We start from the raw sequence: 17,840 nt of genomic DNA, 5'->3' as shown, positions 1-17,840 counted from the left end.
GTCGTCCGGCTCTGTGGTGGCTTATTTGAATGGAGGCTGAGAGGAGCCCGTGGGAACAAACCGGGCAGTCAGACGAGAACCCGGTGGGACTGGGCCGGTGGAACCGGGAGAGCGCCGAACAGTATAGCATAGGGGGTGCAGGGCCCGGGTCCCGGCAGGAGGCACCCTCCTAGGGACTTCTGCAGAGCAGCTAACTAACGAGAGGGCTGTTGCAGAGGTGTGGACAGGACTGGGGGACCCAGGACAGCCGGTGGCCAGCAACCCCGGGAGGCCATCCTACCACCTGGGTTGGAGGGTCTCGGGAGCCCAGGCAGGGCCGTGCGGTGGGAGCGGTGGAGGGCCTGAGCCGCTCCCGGCACTGGGTCTGCTGTGGCAGCAGAGACGCGTGTCCACCCCGCCACGGCCCCAGGAGCTGAAACCGCTCGGAACCAGGAGGGAAGGGAGCGGAGGGGCTGGTGGTGGAGGTCAGAGAAAGGTGGAGGACGAATCAGGCAGGGTCGGGGCGGGAGCAAATGGAGAGTAACAGGCACAAGGGTGTGAGGAACTGTTAATATATGTATGTATGGACTCAGGTTTTTAAAAAGCAAATGTTTACTTTTTTGCAGAAGCCACCTCAGGGGCTCGGGGTGCTTTTGGGAAAGGAGATGCCCAGGCTTTCTGCCTGCTGCCGCCAGGGTCACTGACACTCCTTACCCGTCTCCCGGTGGGTGCAGCCGGTCACTCAGTTTCACTGCACGGGGTTCCCTCCTCCCGTGCCCGGCAGGCCGATGACCGTGCTCCGTGGAACTGCCCTCGGAGCGCTCAGGCCTGTCACCCCGCACCACCCTCACATGTCTGCGCAGAGAAAAGCCTTGTGCTTATCCTCTACCCCAGTTTTTAGCTGCTCCTGCTTGCGTGTCTTCACTGGGGGACACGGGTTGGGTTGCTCTGGAGGACTTACGGACTGTGGGCCGTACAGCTTCAAGAAGAGACGGACCTTTTAGCGTGTCTTTGTTTGTAAACTCTGCCTGCCTGCCTGTAGGTCCCTTGTTATTTGTGTTCTCTTCAAAATACTTGTCTTAGGTATAACAGCTTCTTTTCTCCTCCTGAGCCATCCACTAGGATGCAGGAAGGTGCAGGAGGGCAGGAAGCAAGTCTCATTGGTCAAGGACTGTTTCTCTAGAACCCCATTCACAGTAAGGACTTCCCTGTTTGTTCACTAGTCATTCCATCCTCACCTCCAGAGCTAATACCTACCTGACTTTACAGATGAGGAAACCAAAGCTTAGAAAGGTTAAGAAACTTGCTCCACATCATAGGATCAAAGACTCAGATCCAAGTTTAACTGATTTCAAAGCTTGTGTCCCTTACAACTCAGGCGTTTTGTAATCAACTTTGTGCTGAAATATCAGACTAAGTACAGAACTTAGCGTGATGGTTGAATTTCCAGGAACCTCGAGCAGTGTCAGGATTAGTCATTCAAGGTCACATGCATCTTCCTTTCTGATTCTCTGTAGTGTATACCAGAGAAAACCCTGAACCTGAACTCTGGATGGAAGAAGTGCCAGCATTCTAATCTGCCTGATCAACACTGGTGTCTGTTACACCAGGGGGCGGTGGTATCTCATGAAATCTCTCTGGAATGAGCTAGTACAGCTGACAGGTTTTTTTTTCCCCCAGTTTCATCAAAATTGTTCATCTTAGCACTAAAACCTGCTTTGCCTCATAAAGTAAAACTTGAAATTCTTTAGAGATGTGGCAGTTACTGTACACTCTCAATGATCAGTAGGGCTGCAAAAGGTATTTTTGTTTTATCAATTCACCCAGGCTACGCTGGGGGATATAACAGCTTACACTTTCGTGGGTGGATAACCTAACAATATTGAGTACTTGTGCGAAGCTATTCTGAATGCAAATACGAGTTTTAAATGCACACACAGATGTCACAGGAAACGATGCACTTCTCTCCAGCTCCCCCGCCCCAGGGCACAGCTCCCCCGCCCATCTAGAGCCCGCATCATCACCCCGGCGCACAGGTGAGCAGACTGAGAGGCAGATTAAACAGCTCGCCCTGGTCTCACACGGAGGGGTAGGAGGAGAAGCCAAGTCCAGGCTCTACGGCCCCTTTCCTCCTGGCTGCATCCCGCAGCTCTGAAAGCCGAAGTTGGAACCAAGTATTTTCCACATCAGTAGTAGCAGGGGCAGCGAGCTGTGACAGGGTCACAGGCACACAGTGGAAGAGGCAGGGGCCTTGGCTCAGTCAGTCGTCAGGGTACCGTGGACGTGGCTAGGAGGGCTGTGGAGACCATGCCTTCATTTTATAGGGCAGTGAGTGACCTACAGTCTTGGTAAAGGACTGATGCATGACTTGAATGCAGTTCAGCGTCCTTGACACGGATACTCTGCAATATGCTTTTTTGTGGAAGCATCCGATAAACTCCTCTGGAAAACAGCCAGGGGGGCAAGCAAGCTCCAACAGAAATATAGGGGTAAAAAGCTATCATGAGATTAGAGACTCCCAATTTTGTTCGGCGTGAGAAAGTCCTCCCGGTAATTCTGACACTCCCGTGCATGCTGCCTGCTTTCATTCAGGACCCTGTGTGTGTGTTTGGGGTTTGATTTTGGAAATATCTAAGCAGGGAATAGTCTGCTTTTTCACCAGCCCTCACTTGCACTGTTGACTGTGGCAACCACGAGAAGTAGTACTGGTTGGGATGGGCAGCCTCAGGACAAAGGTTTGCATCTCTGAGATCTTGCCTCCCCGCCACCTGATTGGGCTACAGATGGTGACCACACCGGGTGTCCAGAACCAGCTGGCTCGTGCTTTGTGCATATCAGCGCAGCTGTTTTAAGAAAACCAATTAGCTGCTCATCGGCGCTGGAGTTACAGGGTTGGAATCGGGGTCAGAGTCATCACAATGGCAAGTCTAAGCCATTTATGGGGCAGCAGAAATTTGCGGCAGGAAGTAAGACTACAGAGGGCAACGAAGGTTCCTGACTCTGTAGTAGGACACCCAGCTACGCTTTGTTTCCCGACAGCCTCTAGGCCACGGATTCATAGGTCACGCACACACAAGCCGGACCTGGTGGGTGCTTAATAAATATGTGTTGAATGAATGAAGAATAACAGTTTTGCTGTAGAATTTAAAAGGCCTTTCATGTTTATTTTCAGTGCATCAATATACAACATCTTATTATAATTAGTGGTATGTGGATTTCAAGTTTTTTTCAAACACCAAGTGCTAGTATGTTTGGGTAAATTTCAATTTTCCCAGAACAAAATAACAAAACACAATTTCAGGAGATGGTGATCAGCATAATTCACTCAAAATACAAAAATGGCAGTACTTAAAACCACACATGTAAAAAACTCCAAAACTTCAATGATAACGTTAAACTACAAAAGTCACTCTGGAAATGCGGGGAGTTACTTTTCAAATTTTGACGTAGAGGTATTTTAATGTTAAAAACATGGTGAGGAGTGTTTTGGGAGACGTGGAGGAAGAGGAACTGCTGGTTGACGGATTCAACATGTCTGAAAATACTTCAAGAGCAAGGATGTGTCATAAATAAAAGTCTTTCCGCAAGACGAACACACGAGCAGTCCTTGCGCTGGCTGAGCCCGCGCGAGAGACGTCTTCTCGGAGGCTGTTATTTATACAGAATCTTCTGTAGGATGGAGTTGGCTAGCTCCAGGGACTCCTCTTTTACTAGAACAATGTCGTACGAGTCCATGTAGTTGTCTAGAAGCTCATCCACCTGATCAACGACAGCAAAAAGCCATTTGGATTAATACACACGAGGAAGCAAATCATTCCTGTACGAACCTCATCATTTTATCTTAGACCTGCTGGGCAGCATGTGGTAAATTAAAATCACTTTCTTAAAACGTCTGAAATGAAGCAATACTTTTAAGTATTCTGAGTTTTAAGGCTCACAGAGAAACTTTCCCCCGTGGGGGCTTTTCTCCCCAGAGGAGGTCTCTCTGGTCTGGCGGTTTCCCAGCGGGCACACGGTGCCCAAGGGACACTGGGCGGCGTCTAAAGTTCTGATTCTCACGACGAGGGAATGCCACTGGCGTCCAGCGGGGAGAGGCCAGTGAGGCCTTTCACGTGCACACCCTCCCCCGCCCACAGCTGTGAGCATGCGCCCTGCATCCCAACCCCCTCACTCATCGCCGAAGGAAGCAGGAAGAGCATGCCTGATGGCTCCAAAGGAACGGCTTTCTCAAGGACCTGATGGAAACCATCGCCTATCAAGTTTCACTCTGGTCTCCTCTTAGAAGGAAATTAGATGACAGACCTGTATACTCACTCTATCATTTAGATACCCAATTTTCAGGATGTGTTCAACATTGGCTACTCCGTCCGCCATTCGCAAGTCGCCCTGGGAGTCCCCCAGCAGAATTATGTTGCTGTTGTCCTTCAGCTGGCTGAAGTATTTTGAGTTCTTCAAGGCACCATCATGTTTGTTAAACACGTGAATCAGATCTCCTTTGAATCCTTTGAGCACGCCCTGTTAAAGACATATAACTGCTTTGAAGTAACAGGTTTTGCAAGTTGTATTTGCTGTAGTTTCATACTCACAATAGATAAGTACTCTGAGAATTAACTTTCCAGAGACTTTAAATGGTGAACACGAGTTGAAAGTCCAATTTTTACTTTTCATTTGGTTCCTAACCGAAAGGTCCTGTTTTATGTATCATATATTGTCTTCATTAGAAGAACTTGTTCAAATGACATCAGTTCTAATTCATTCCCCCACCCACCCACCCACCCACAGATGTTAATTCCTTAGCGTTGTTGTATTAAGTTGCATTTTTAAAAGTTTTGCTAATTGTTATATTAGTCTATAGCTTGGGAAACAAAAGTGTAAGAAGTTAATTTTAAAATATGGATGTGGGGGAGGTGGGAGGGGATAATGGGGGATAATGGGGGAGAGGGGGAAGGGTTTTCAGGAACAGGTATAAAGGACACAGGGACAAAACCAGAGGGGGGTAGGATCGAGGGGGGCAAGTGGGATGGCTGGGGTGGGAGGAGTGGTGGGAGGAAAATGGAGACAACTGTACTTGAGTAACAATAAAAGAAATTTTAAAAATAAATAAAAGTAAAGCAGGGATGTAGACATAAGACTGGGGGAGATGATGAGTCCCACAGTGGGCCTCTCAATGTGGCCCCATTTAGTGAGTACATATGGAATCATAAATAACAAATGCATTTACATGAGCAAAATAGTTACAGATTTTAAAAGTAATGATAAAGAGTAACTTGATATTCTTACATTGTCATCAAAATCCATGAAGTTGGACACTACTTTGACATTTGAATAATAAACCCCAGCTTGACGCATAATCTCCTCCAGTACATCTCCGATACCAGCCGAAAATATGAACACAGGGATATTGTGTTGTTGGAGCTTACTGAAAAAGTTCTCATATCCTTCCCTGCAAGGTGGAGGTACAATATGACCATTAAAGCGGGGATTATCTCCCTCTCCCTTAGGTGATAAAAAAGCTCACATATTTCTACCTCATTCTGTGGCTCACTTGGTTCTCATTTGAAAGCACTGCCCAAGGGGGCTGTTACTGGTTTCCTACACTGGGACAAGTTTTTCAAACAACGGTTAACTTTTACCCTCCTTTTAATAAATTCTAAAAAAAATTAGGTGATTTTAGACTCGTACTGAATGTGCATAAGCCTACGGTTCAGAATTTACACTACTGAACAGCAAATAATCAAACCGTACCTGGAAAAGCCCATTTAGGGTGAGCGGGCAGACCTCTTGCTTGCCATGCTGCTCAAGCAGTCCCTATCGTTAGCGGCAGGGACTGGGCTGCGTTCTCTTCTCGTCTGGCACCTCCTGCCGGAGACCTGGAGCTACAGGTCATGTTTTCATCTGAAAATCTTTTCCTCCCTCTCTACTCTTCCTGGGCTACTGGATAAGCTGCCCAACACAGGAATGAAACACTTAAGAGCTGTCCTCTCACTCCTTCTGACAGTTAATGCTTCCTGCTCAGAAGTCGGTTGCCTTACAAACGTAGCATCATCACAAAAAAAGCATCGTATTTGCCCAGTGAGTTGAAGAAGTTAAGAGGTAGTAAACAGAATTGAAAAGTAAGCTTTTAAATGTTAATATTTTATAATTCGTGTTATTAGAAGTATATTCATTATTTGCAAAAATAGATTCACCTTCCTGGAGATAGCTTTCAAGGGGCTTGCAGGGTTTGCAGGGTGATGCCCACCCCACTGAGCCACACCAAGTCAGGGCAGTTTTGAAATTTTTAATTTGGAGAAAGGAAATGCAAATTAGTACTTTAAGCTCACAGGCTTTTATTCTCTACATCAAGATCTAACACGTCATTCTAAATTCCTTAACCACTTTTACTCTGTGACAGGTGGCATAGTCTGTGTGTTATATGGATATTCTTATATATTATTTTAATAAAAATACACACTTCAATGCAACATGTAACAACAGTTCAAGTCTGTATACCGTTAACAACAAAAAATACACAAGAAACTTACTTGAGCATAACGTTAGATTCCGCTACGACTTCTTGAAGTTTGGCTTTCGGTAAAGCCTGTTCAACAAGCAAACCATGTGATATAGTGTACCTGGAGTTTACGACCAAAGAAAAACAAAGTCAAGGAAAGGAAATGAAAATATCTTTATTACAAAGCATTCTTCAGTATGAGAAAATGCAGTATTTCACTTGTGGTATTTTGGAATTAAATTTCAGATCTTTAAATTCACCGCTAATGAATGTATACCCCACGTGTCTCAAAAGGCGATACACACGTTTTTGCTGGATTTCCTGGTTCTCCCTAATCTCTGGCTTACTTTAAATGCGTTAATAAAACAACGGAAGGATACTAGGTGTCAGCCTGTCCTGGGTCTACAGGTGAGACCTACAACCTCACGGGGCATTATCATTTCTTTGATTTCAACAGGAATTAAAACAAAGCCATTTTTTCACCTGTCTGTGGTCTGAATTTTCATGAAATGCCTAAGTACTGAAGATGCTGCTTAGTGAGCAAGAGGGAAAGTCCTTGTTGTGGGAAGTTTTATACAGGGGTGGGCAAAAGTGGGTTTATGGTTGTTTGCATGGAAAAACAGCACAAGGATAACACTGTGCTTCATGTATTCACAACTGCAAACCTACTTTTGTCCATCATATCCAGGTGCTTTATCATTCCATAAAAGCACCTATAATCACAGCATCTCAGTGGAACAGGCCGTTAGAGGCTCGCTACCTGATACCTGACAATCCCCTCTGTAATACTCCTCAGTGAAACCCCTTCTCTGGTTCGGTTCCCACCCTGTCAGTGAGCTCATTCTCCCAGGGAACCTTATATCACTGCTAGAAAATTCTAACTGCTAGACAGTCCTTCCGTCATGCTGAAAACCAGTGTTAGACCGCCTTCTGAGTCTGCTTCCAATTCCGCATGTTGAGTGAGTCTGGCCTCTCTTCAACATCTTATACCGTAAACATTGATGAAGTGTGCCAGGTACTCAGGTGATGGGATAATGACTACAAATGCATCATTTTTGGTCTCTTAAGATTTTAACACCACCAGATGTTGCTTCTCGAATCAGAGCTCTCTGTTCGTGGAAACACTCCTTGAGTGGGACGGCCCCAGCTCCCAGGATTGTCTCAGTGGACTCTTCTCGACCCACTTGCTAAGTCTGCCAGCATTTCTCTTAACAGAGCCCTCCCAGGGTTCGACGCAGTGTTTCAGCAGGCCCTGCCGCCACCAGCACAGGGCCACGTCTCAGAAACTGTCACCTGCTGGCCCCACGTCAGTTCAGAGTCCATCTACAGCCTAGCGCTTTTTCATTACACACCCAGCCACATCTTGTCCATATACTTTAATGAAAAAAAATTCTTGTTTTAGGTTTAAGGCTTAAGTGCAGAATTATAAATTTATTCCTATCAATCTGCATCTAAACAACAACAAAAAAACAAAACTAATGCCAGACTGAAAATGATGAGAGAATTAGAGCTTATTATTAGAGAAATAGAGATTATATTTAGTTACTGCTGTAAGTCATTGGACAATTCATCAATCTATTCACATGCGGAACACAGGGAAGCAAACCATGAGTATAACTAATACAGTTTTTTAACCCTCCCACTGTCCAATACACACTTACCATTCTACCATATAAGGGTACTTCTGTTCTACAGTGAGAACAGGGTCAACTTCAATAGCATAGTATTTTTCCTTTAGCTGCAGTAACTAGAAAGAAGCACATAGTGTAATCATGAAGACTGCAGAGATGTCATTACTCTGCTTAATTTTATAAAGCAAAACAACAGAAACAAGCATTAAATGGTAAAGATTAGATCATGAGTACCTAATACATATATCAACGGAAAAGACCTTTGTTAATTTCAGTTTACATGTAACTAAATATACCTGCAAAAAGCTACTTTTCTTGTCTCTCTTTTTTTAAGTACTTTCAGGTCAGCAATCAGTGAAACTAATAACCTATCAGTACCAAAACAAATCTTCATTCTCATGTGAAAGTACTAAATTTGATTCACCTTTGGACTCTTACTTTGTTATGACAGACACAGAGACACCTACTCAAAAAAGCAGAGCATTAAGGCAATTTCCTGATAAATTTAAGGGAGCAAAACCTGCATACAACCAAAGTAGTTTAGTTTTAACTTTCCAGGTAAGGTAAGGACACCAGGATATTCTGGCAATCATTTAAAACTTTTTGTGTACATTTTGTTGCTATTAAAAACTAAAATAAAAACAACAAAACCAAAACCACTGTTATATTTTTTTCTCTAAAATATGTTTGAGTGCTATGATCCACAGAATAAGCCTAACATTTATTGAGTGTTTACTGTATACCACGTTTGGCTATAAGCACTTTGCATTCATTCTTGTCTGTGTGAATGAACCTGAAGAAATTCTCCGGCAAAAAGAGTAATGATGTCTTTCAGTAACCGGATTACTGTCAGTGCTCTTACCTTTTTCCGACATTCATCTGAAACCAGCTTACAGTTGTCAATGACATCTAAAGAGAAAGAGCAAACAGCTCATGAAAAGAAGAAACACTCTCACTGATGAGTGACGTACTACTTTAAAATTTAAACGCCAAGTCAAATAGCATGGTCAGGACGATTTTGTTGGTGTGGTGCTTTAATCCACATGGCATCACTAGAGAATCTAATGGTTTTAAAATCCATGGTTTAGTGATTGCTCGTTGAGACCGCTGAGCTAGATACTTCAAAGTCTTCACTGTGAGTTGTATACTGACTAGTCCCCTTAACACCATCCTTTGTAATTAAATAGAAGCAAGGAATGCAGCTGTAAAATACATGATTTTTCTTAATAAAATGTTAATAAACAATGTGAAAATCTGGAAAATATAGATTGTAAAAAAAACCCAAAACATTATAATTTTACCTTTTAATCAATTACTAAAATTTTAGTATATTTCCTTTCCGTCTTAAAGTTTTATGCATTATCAATCAGATAAGAGATTGAACTAAATCTATACATCTGAAGTCTGCTTTTTTTTTTACTTCACAGTATAGTCTGTATTTTTTAAATATGATCACAAGCTCTCCATGAATATCATTCATGATGGCGATATACTCTGTCACGTGGGCATGGCATCATTGATACTATTTCTATAGTGTTAAAATTCTTAGGTTGTTTCCAAGCTTTTGCTAGTATAGATGATTTTATATTGAAGTTAGTTACCACTATTTCTGTGAATACAGCCCCCGCCCCCCCGCAACTTTTGGGGTTAACTGATTAGAAACTTCCCAAAGAGGAACCACTGGGGCACAGGCTATGATTTTCAGGTTCTGATGGAGCTGATCAGGATGATGTCCCAAAGTGTACGCGCACCGGCTGTGAGTGAGAGGGCAGCGCCGCCGCTTCTCGGTCAGGGTGAGGAGTATTGTTTGAGAAACTCACCGCCAAGTTCAGAAAATGAGAACAAAAAGGGTGTCTTGCCTTAGCAACACATTTTAACTTTGTAGCTATTTCCTCACTTACTCTTTAACTTAATTTACACATAAATGATACAGAAGTTTAGTAACATTCCTAGAAAATGGAACTAATGGGTAAATAGTGTTTCTTAAGTTTAATCCAAAATTTTAAATCCATTTCTTGAATAATGAATAGACCACGTTTGGAGAAAAAAAATTCTGAAGCCTTTATTCCTCTTGCAACCAAAACCATACAGGAAATAGCCATTTATGTGACCCGGGGAAAGACAAATCCTCCAAATGCAATAGGAAAAAGCAGGTCCCCTCACTTCCAATGTCCAAAAAGAAGGAAAACTCCTGATCTTATAGATAATGTTATAGGTAGAGGATCTTAAAATAATGATTACTTTCATGATTTTGTTACGTGTGCCACACTTACTGTGACATGTTGGACATCTTTTCCCTTTGTAGGAAAACCTACTCAGTGTCATGTCAAAGTCTGTAATTATCTGTAAGAGAAGGGAAGAGGCATTATAAAAACACAGCTGCAAGGCCAGACCCATGCTGCAAGCTTCCTAAAGGCTCGGCACTGTGCTTGGTACCTGGTCCCCACTGTAAGTTATTCCCTGTACATGGCGTTTTCTAAAGCAGTTCATATACAAAGTCCTGAAAATTACCTTACTACGACTTGCATGCCTGATCCCTGAACCACATAAAATCTGATTAATCAGTATGGGAATGTACAATCGCAGGTAATATGGTTACAGTTATCCAACAGAAAGAAAACACTGCACAATTTCAACACACTTGGTCGCTGTACAAAAATGTAGTGAAAGCAATTAAACTAGTAAGAGGCCTGACTGGTGTGGCTCAGTGGACTGAGTGCCGGTCTGCGAACTGAAAGGTCGCAGGTTAGATTCCCAGTCAGGGCACATGCCTGGGTTGTGGCCAGGTCCTCTGTTGGGGTGTGCAAGAGGCAACCCATCACATTGATGTTTCTCTCCCTTTCCTCCTCCCTCACTTACCCTCTCTCTAAAAATAAATAAATAAAATCTTTTTTTCCTATTTTTTATTTTAATCATTGTTCAAGTACAGTTTTCTCCCTTTTACTTCCATTCCAGCCCACCCTACCAACCCTGCCCACTTCCCTCCCATTACCACCCTCCCCCTAGTTTTTGTCCATGTGTCCTTTAAATTTGTTCCTGTAAATAAATAAAATCTTTAAAAAAAAGATGGAAGAGCAACTTGAAACTGTACATACTTGATATTATTCTTTTTTTAAAAGATTTTATTTATTTATTTTTAGAGAGGGAAGGGAGGGAGATAGAGAGAGAGAGAGAAACATCAATGTGCGGTTGCTGGGGGTTCTGGCCTGCAACCCAGGCATGTACCCTGGCTGGGAATCGAACCTGCGACACTTTGGTTCGCAGCCTGCGCTCAATCCACTGAGCTATGCCAGCCAGGGCAATATTATTCTTAAAATAGTTTAATACTTATGCACAGTATTAGTTAACTTAGTACTTGATATTAAAGAACAGCTAAATTTATTTTAAGACTATTAATTTTTGTTTCCAACATGGTAGTCTATATATTTTTTACCAACTCTAGATATATCCTTCAGATTTTACATTCTGCAAGGACAGGCAAAACTCATCTATCTAAACTTTCTTGGCTCAGATTTCAGCAAAACAGGAGATGAACGTGTCCACCTGAACATCAGAAATGAGGGTCAGCAATAAAGGCTTCTTGATAATTGTTCACCTGAAGTTTATTAGCTCCTCCTTTGATGAGACCACAGATAATTTCTTCTACTCTTGCAGGGTTCTTGATGCGAACTGAAGTTTTCTGAAATTCTGGCATCTAAAAACAAAAGGACATTACATGACTATTTTTAACTCCTCTTTTCTCAGGTTCCTTTGATACCAAGCAGAAGCTTATATTATTTAAAGGTTTTAAAATGTTGAGGCATTATACACAAACAAGCCAACCACTTGTTTGCTTGTTTGTGTATAAATGGTATCAAATTACCATTCATCACCATGTCAAGAATTTTAACAGCACATCAGTAGCTTTCCATCTAGAAGATTAAGACAAAACTACATTTGTAATTAATACATTATCAGAGAGTGTAATTTTTCTAATTATAAAAGTCATGCAGGCTTATGACAGACATTACAGAAAAAATGTCTGGGATTCTATTACCCAAAGATAAACAAATGACCATTTTATTTTTCATGATTTTCATATCTTGGATTGCAAACATGCATATATATGCACACGGTTCATCTCCTCATAGTATACTTTTGCATCTGGCTGTCTGACATTAGTATTATTACACATGCAGTTATAAGAAAATGTTTTCAACAGAGTTCATTAACCAAAATGGAACATAAAAATTGAATGGAGAATATATTTGAACTTTGTGATAAAGAATTTCCTTCTGAGAATCTTTCTGCTTAAGATTTAGTTTGTATTCATATTTACTTTTCCAAAAATTTTTTAGCAGGAAGGAATCAAATATTACAAGCTTATTCCCCACAATTTACCTTTGTACAGATAATTAAATTATATTTAATTTGAAAAGTTACTTCAAGATGTTTGCTCCTTTATTGTACTATATCCCAAATAATTTCACTGTTCTCGGCATAACTTTTACAACAGATTTATTCCAAGTCAGAACAACCACTGAAGAGCATTAGATTTATTTCAAATCAGAACAACCACTGAAGAGCATTAGATTTATTTCAAGTCAGGACAACCACTGAAGGGGCTTAGGCTGCCACAGGGATGGTTTATGCAGGCTTTAGTGTTTCTCAACAATTTAATGTTTTTTTTCCCCTACCATGGATCAAAGTAACTTCAGCACAAGTACAACACTTACAGCCCATGTACAAGTAGACGGGGAGGAGGAAATTATGGGTCACTTAGTAGTAGGCTCCACAGTATAAAAAGACAGTAACAGAACCTCAGATCAAGGTTCTATACTGGCTTGTACCTGACAATCTCTATTTATTTGACATCTTATTATCTGGGTGTGTTATCACCAATGTTAACATACTTTCCCTGGGTGATGGACACAGTTATGAAAAACTCCCTAGATCTAGTATCTGTGCTACAATAGAACCTGACTGGGTAAGTCTATTGGGTCCCATGCTGTCTCTACATAATGGACAAAATTAGAAAAACCAGAGAAAGGCTAAAATGTTCTCCAAAGACTGGAAGATGGGTTCAGAAGTGTACAGGAAAGAGAAATGCAGACATTAAGATTTTCTCCATAACTGAAAGTCTTGGACCCACAATACACTTACTTTTACAGAGCTGCATTTAAGTAGGAGAGGATAAGCTACAATGCAACTGACCTTCATACAGTGATCCTTTTAATGTAACTGGGCTTTAAAGGGTTTTAACTGATGAAGGAAGGTTATCTGAATATATATAGAGCGATTTTTCATTGGATGAGACAAGCAGATAGGCACTTGTTTCTCGATTCCTTTTTTCATTCATTATTCTATTCACCTGCTTAACGGAGACTTACCGGTGCCCACTCTGTGTCAGACGGCCTGACCAGATGCTATGGATGTGATGAGGGGGGCACCACTTTACAGGTTTCCCGTTGAGTTTTAGGAGCCACTGATACTTTGGAATGGCAGCTCCACGGCACTGGAAGTTACAAATGTCTCAGCCAGTAAGTTCATCTCCTAACAACTAAATTCTGCTCTTACCTCTACCTTAAGAGACAGATGCCTGGTAATCAATACATGCTTGACCCAGTAACTAACTCATACGAAAGCAACAGGAGATCGATGTCACTGACTGTACTTTCACCAAGAAAATGGAACACTGTATTGCAGTAAACCCAGGCTGAGGAAGACATCCTGCCTCAAGCAGGTCACATCCTCTGGTTTCCGAGAACGGACAGGAGGGGAGCACCAATGCTTTGGCCAGGCTGACAACTTCTAGACGGGCTTATTCTTGACAACTGTGGTCCGAAAGAGACCCCACGGCTAGAGGCACTCGTGCCCCTGCTTCTGCACCACACACAACCTTTCCTTTTAAGATGGGTCAGAAGTTAATTCCCAGATACCACTGGATGAAATAGCAGTGGTGAGAACGGATTAAAGAGCAGCTACTTTTCCTAGAGAACACAAGAGGGTGGTGGACACAGGTGTAAGAAATGTGAAAGTCATAATTACATCTGCCTTGGGTTACGTGGATACACTACCCTCCACCCCGCAGTACACATAAAATGTCACTAAAATAGACTTTGGGCCAAAATGGAGGCATAGGTAGACACAGTGTGCCTCCTCGCACAACCAAAATAAGAAACAATTTAGAAACAAAATAACAACCAGAACTGGCAGAAAACTGAACTGTATGGAAGTCAGACAACCAAGAAGTTAAAACAGACACATTCATCCAAACTGGTAGGAAGGGTGGAGTCAGGCGGCTGGGAGAGGGGTCGCAGCACAAAAAGTGGTGGCACCCGGCATGTAAGGCATCCCAGGTGTGCAAGACTGCAGCGGGAGGACCCTGGGTGCGCAGGTGGCTGCTGGCAGACCCCAGGTGGCAATGGGCAGACCCAGCGAGGTGGCGATTGTGAAGCAAGGCTCTGCCAGCAACCCAGGGTCTCAGCGCAAGGAAACAGAGCCTCGGGGCACCGATTGAAAACACCTGTGGGGGGTTGCGTTGCGGGAGAGACTCCCAGCCTCACAGGAGAGTTCGTTGGAGAGACCCACAGGGTCCTAGAATGTGCACAAGCCCACCCACATGGGAATCAGCACCAGAAAGGGCCAGTATGCTTGGGGGAAGTGGCGGAAGGGAATAAGATCCGACAGAGAGCGGAGCAAGCACCATTGTTTCCTCTCGGACCCCGCCCCCCCATACAACGTCACAACCCAGCGACTGGATCCTCCCGCCCTGAGGAGCACCTAAGGCTCCGCCCCTCATACCTAACAGGTGCAAAAAACAAATCAAAAATATTGCCCAAATGAAGAACAGATCAAAGCTCCACAGCAAATACAACTAAGCGACCAACAGATAGCCAACCTATCAGATGCACAGTTCAAAGCACTGGTGATCAGGATGCTCACAGAATTGGTTGAATTTGGTCACAAATTAGAGGAAAAAATGAAGGCTACGCTAAGTCAAATGAAGGAAAATGCACAGGAAACCAATAGTGATGGCAAGAAAACTGGGACCCAGATCAATGGGAGGGACCTGAAGGAAGAAAGAAACAACCAAATAGAAAAGAATGAAGAAACAAGAATTCAAAAAAATGAAGAGAGGCTTAGGAATCTCCAGGACATCTTAAACATTCCAACATCCGAATGACAGAGGTACCAGAAGGGGAAGAGGAAGAGCAACAAGTGGAAAAGTTATTTGAACAAATAATAAAAGAGAACTTCCCCAATCTGGCAAAGGAAACAGACTTTCAGGAAGTCCCGGAAGCTCAGAGAGTCCCAAAGAAGCTGGACCCAAGGAGGAACACACCAAGGCACATCATAATTACATTACTCAAGATTAAAATGAAGGAGAGAATCCTAGAAGCAGCAAGAGATAAGGGGACAGTTACCTACAAAGGAGTTCCCATCAGAATGTCAGCTGATTTCTCAAAAGAGACCTTGCAGGCAAGAAGGGGCTGGAAAGTATTCCAAATCATGAAAGGCAAGGACCTATATCCAAGACTGCTCTATCCAGCAAAGCTTTCATTTAGAATGGAAGGGCAGATAAAGTGCTTCTCAGATAAGGTCAAGTTAAAGGAGTTCATCATCACCAAACCCTTATTTTATGAAATGTTAAAGGGACTTATCTAAGAAAAAGAAGATAAAAAAACATGTATAGTAAAATGACAGCAAACTCACAATTATTAACAACCACACCTAAAGCAAGCAAGCAAACAAACAAACAAAGCAAAAAACTAGAACAGGAACAGAACCACAGAAATGGAGATCACATGGAGGGTTAGCAACAGGGGAGTGGGAGGAAGAGAGAGGGGGAAAAGGTACGGAGAATAAGTGGCATAGATGGTAGGTAGAAAATAGACAGAGGGAGGGCAAGAATAGTCTGGGACATGTAGAAGCTAAAGAACTCATGACACATGGACATGAACCAAAGGGGGGAATGTGGGTGGGAGAGGGTGTGCAGGGTGAAGGGGAATGAAGAGGGGTAATGGGACAACTGTAATAGCATAATTAATCAAATATATTTAAAATTTAAAAAAAATGTCACTAAAATATTTCTAAGATATTGGAAATTTTACTTAAATATTTTAGAATGGACCTAAGAAATATAACATTTTGAAATACACCTGAGATGTGTGAAAAATTATCAGAATATCAGAACATTAAGAAGCACACTCAGGAGTGTGCATTTCGTCACACCTCTGTCACTTGCTCAAACCCTGTGCGGTGCACACGTGCCTGTTTGGTGCGTATGAAGTCATGACCCCTTGGATCTGAAGGGCAGGTTACTATGAGTTGTCCAAAGACCTCTGAATTTGATTATGATACAATTTTATGGAAGACAAATACAAGGCTGAAAATTCCCATCATCTGTGAACAAAAGAAAACGAACCATTCCATGAGGCCATGAGGCACAAGGCCGGGGCAGGGGCAAGGCTTCCCCGACAACGATCGGGACGTGCTGCTGCTTGACTGGAGCCTAATCGGCACCAATACCGAAGACGACTATGAAAAACCCAACATGCCTTTATTCTGGCCGATCTTTAGAATATTGTATTTGTGCAGAGCAAACAAACTCCTATTTGTCTACTTCCCTGTTCAAAAACCAATGATTTCTAAAGAAGCTGATGTCAAAGAAACACAGGTTTATTCAAAGCTCTACAGCAATGTTGGATTATTTGATATTATCTTACAGATACATTTATTCAATTATATACATGGCAAGACATAAACGAGCAGCTCCATGGCACAGCCACAAAACTGTCTTAGTAGTCTTCTGAAAATAGCCTACATAAAAGTCACTGTAAATTACTTAAGAATTTCTGCCCAAAACACATCTCAGGGGATGTGTTTTTTCCTTTGTTTTCTAATGTTAACATCTGGTGTAAGCAAAAGACTTCACTGCACGGTACAAAGGAGTGGGCACTACGATTTTTATGAAACTACACAAAAAGTATAGGTTTACTGAGACTGGCACATTTACTCACAGATGACTGATTCTATGATTTACTAGAGATTATGCACGACTGAACTGTAGTGACCGCCATCTCCCTCGCCTCCCCCATATTTGGCCAGTCTCCAGGGTAAGGTCCTATAGGCCAAATTCTCCCACTCATTCACTTACCATATAGTCATTAAGTATAAGGCACTATGTTAAGCAGGTCTGTAAGTGATACAAAAGTTTTAGTAAGATATACTTTTTTTTTTGAGTAAGAATACCACTGCATTTATTTTCATACAGGTAATTTTTCGACTGCTTCAACATCTTCCTTTCGAAAATAAAACAGAATCCCAAAGCTTAGAACTGGATCACTTGGCCCTTTCTCTTCTTATCTCCGCCCAGTTCAAAATGCTTGCATCTTTTAATGGCCAGCATCCTCTTGGATCTGCAGTTAGGCTCAACACATTCAAGCCTCAGCACAATCTTCTTTGTGGTTTTAGCCTTCTTCCGGAAAATCGGCTTGGTCTGCCCACCGTAGCCACTCTGCTTCCCATCATAGCACCTTTTCCCCTGGGCATACAGGGATTCCTTGCCCTTCTTATACTGGGTCACTTTGTGAGGCTGATGCTTTCCACACTTCTTACAGAAAGTCCTTCGGGTTTTAGGCACATTGACCATCTTTGCAGTAAAGCTGGAAACTCGGCGTTCACACTTCTTCAGTTTTAGTAAGATATACTTCTTATACTCAAGATACATATTCTATAACAGATTATAACAGGGA

General features: G+C 42.5%; 2 protein-coding genes across 7 annotated transcripts in view; both read right to left on the bottom strand.

Moving 5' to 3' along the window:
- Positions 1-3,117: 3,117 nt before the first annotated feature.
- NT5C3A (5'-nucleotidase, cytosolic IIIA) overlaps positions 3,118-17,840 on the bottom strand; it is a 49,208-nt gene continuing 34,485 nt past the window's right edge. For 4 of the 6 annotated variants that reach the window (XM_036010428.1, XM_036010429.1, XM_036010430.1 and 1 more), the window contains 8 exons: positions 11,699-11,797; positions 10,377-10,446; positions 8,966-9,012; positions 8,134-8,219; positions 6,504-6,593; positions 5,260-5,422; positions 4,294-4,494; positions 4,020-4,214 (listed from right to left, as the gene is read on the bottom strand). In XM_036010428.1, the coding sequence (XP_035866321.1) occupies positions 4,035-4,214; positions 4,294-4,494; positions 5,260-5,422; positions 6,504-6,593; positions 8,134-8,219; positions 8,966-9,012; positions 10,377-10,446; positions 11,699-11,797 (936 nt within the window). In that variant the 3' untranslated portion in view covers positions 4,020-4,034. Of the gene's footprint in view, positions 3,739-4,019; positions 4,215-4,293; positions 4,495-5,259; positions 5,423-6,503; positions 6,594-8,133; positions 8,220-8,965; positions 9,013-10,376; positions 10,447-11,698; positions 11,798-17,840 lie in introns of those variants that run through there. The other 2 variants (XM_028525826.2, XM_036010432.1) reach the window with 1 other exon arrangement.
- On the bottom strand, positions 17,316-17,796 carry LOC114507816 (60S ribosomal protein L36a-like). The gene has a single exon (XM_028525827.2). It carries the CDS (start codon positions 17,735-17,737, stop codon positions 17,417-17,419), a length of 321 nt encoding a protein of 106 aa, XP_028381628.1. The 5' UTR covers positions 17,738-17,796; the 3' UTR covers positions 17,316-17,416.

The sequence above is a fragment of the Phyllostomus discolor genome, chromosome 10 (assembly GCF_004126475.2).
Source record: "Phyllostomus discolor isolate MPI-MPIP mPhyDis1 chromosome 10, mPhyDis1.pri.v3, whole genome shotgun sequence".
Classification (NCBI taxonomy): Eukaryota; Metazoa; Chordata; class Mammalia; order Chiroptera; family Phyllostomidae; genus Phyllostomus; species Phyllostomus discolor.
This window is presented reverse-complemented; position numbering and strand designations above follow the sequence as displayed.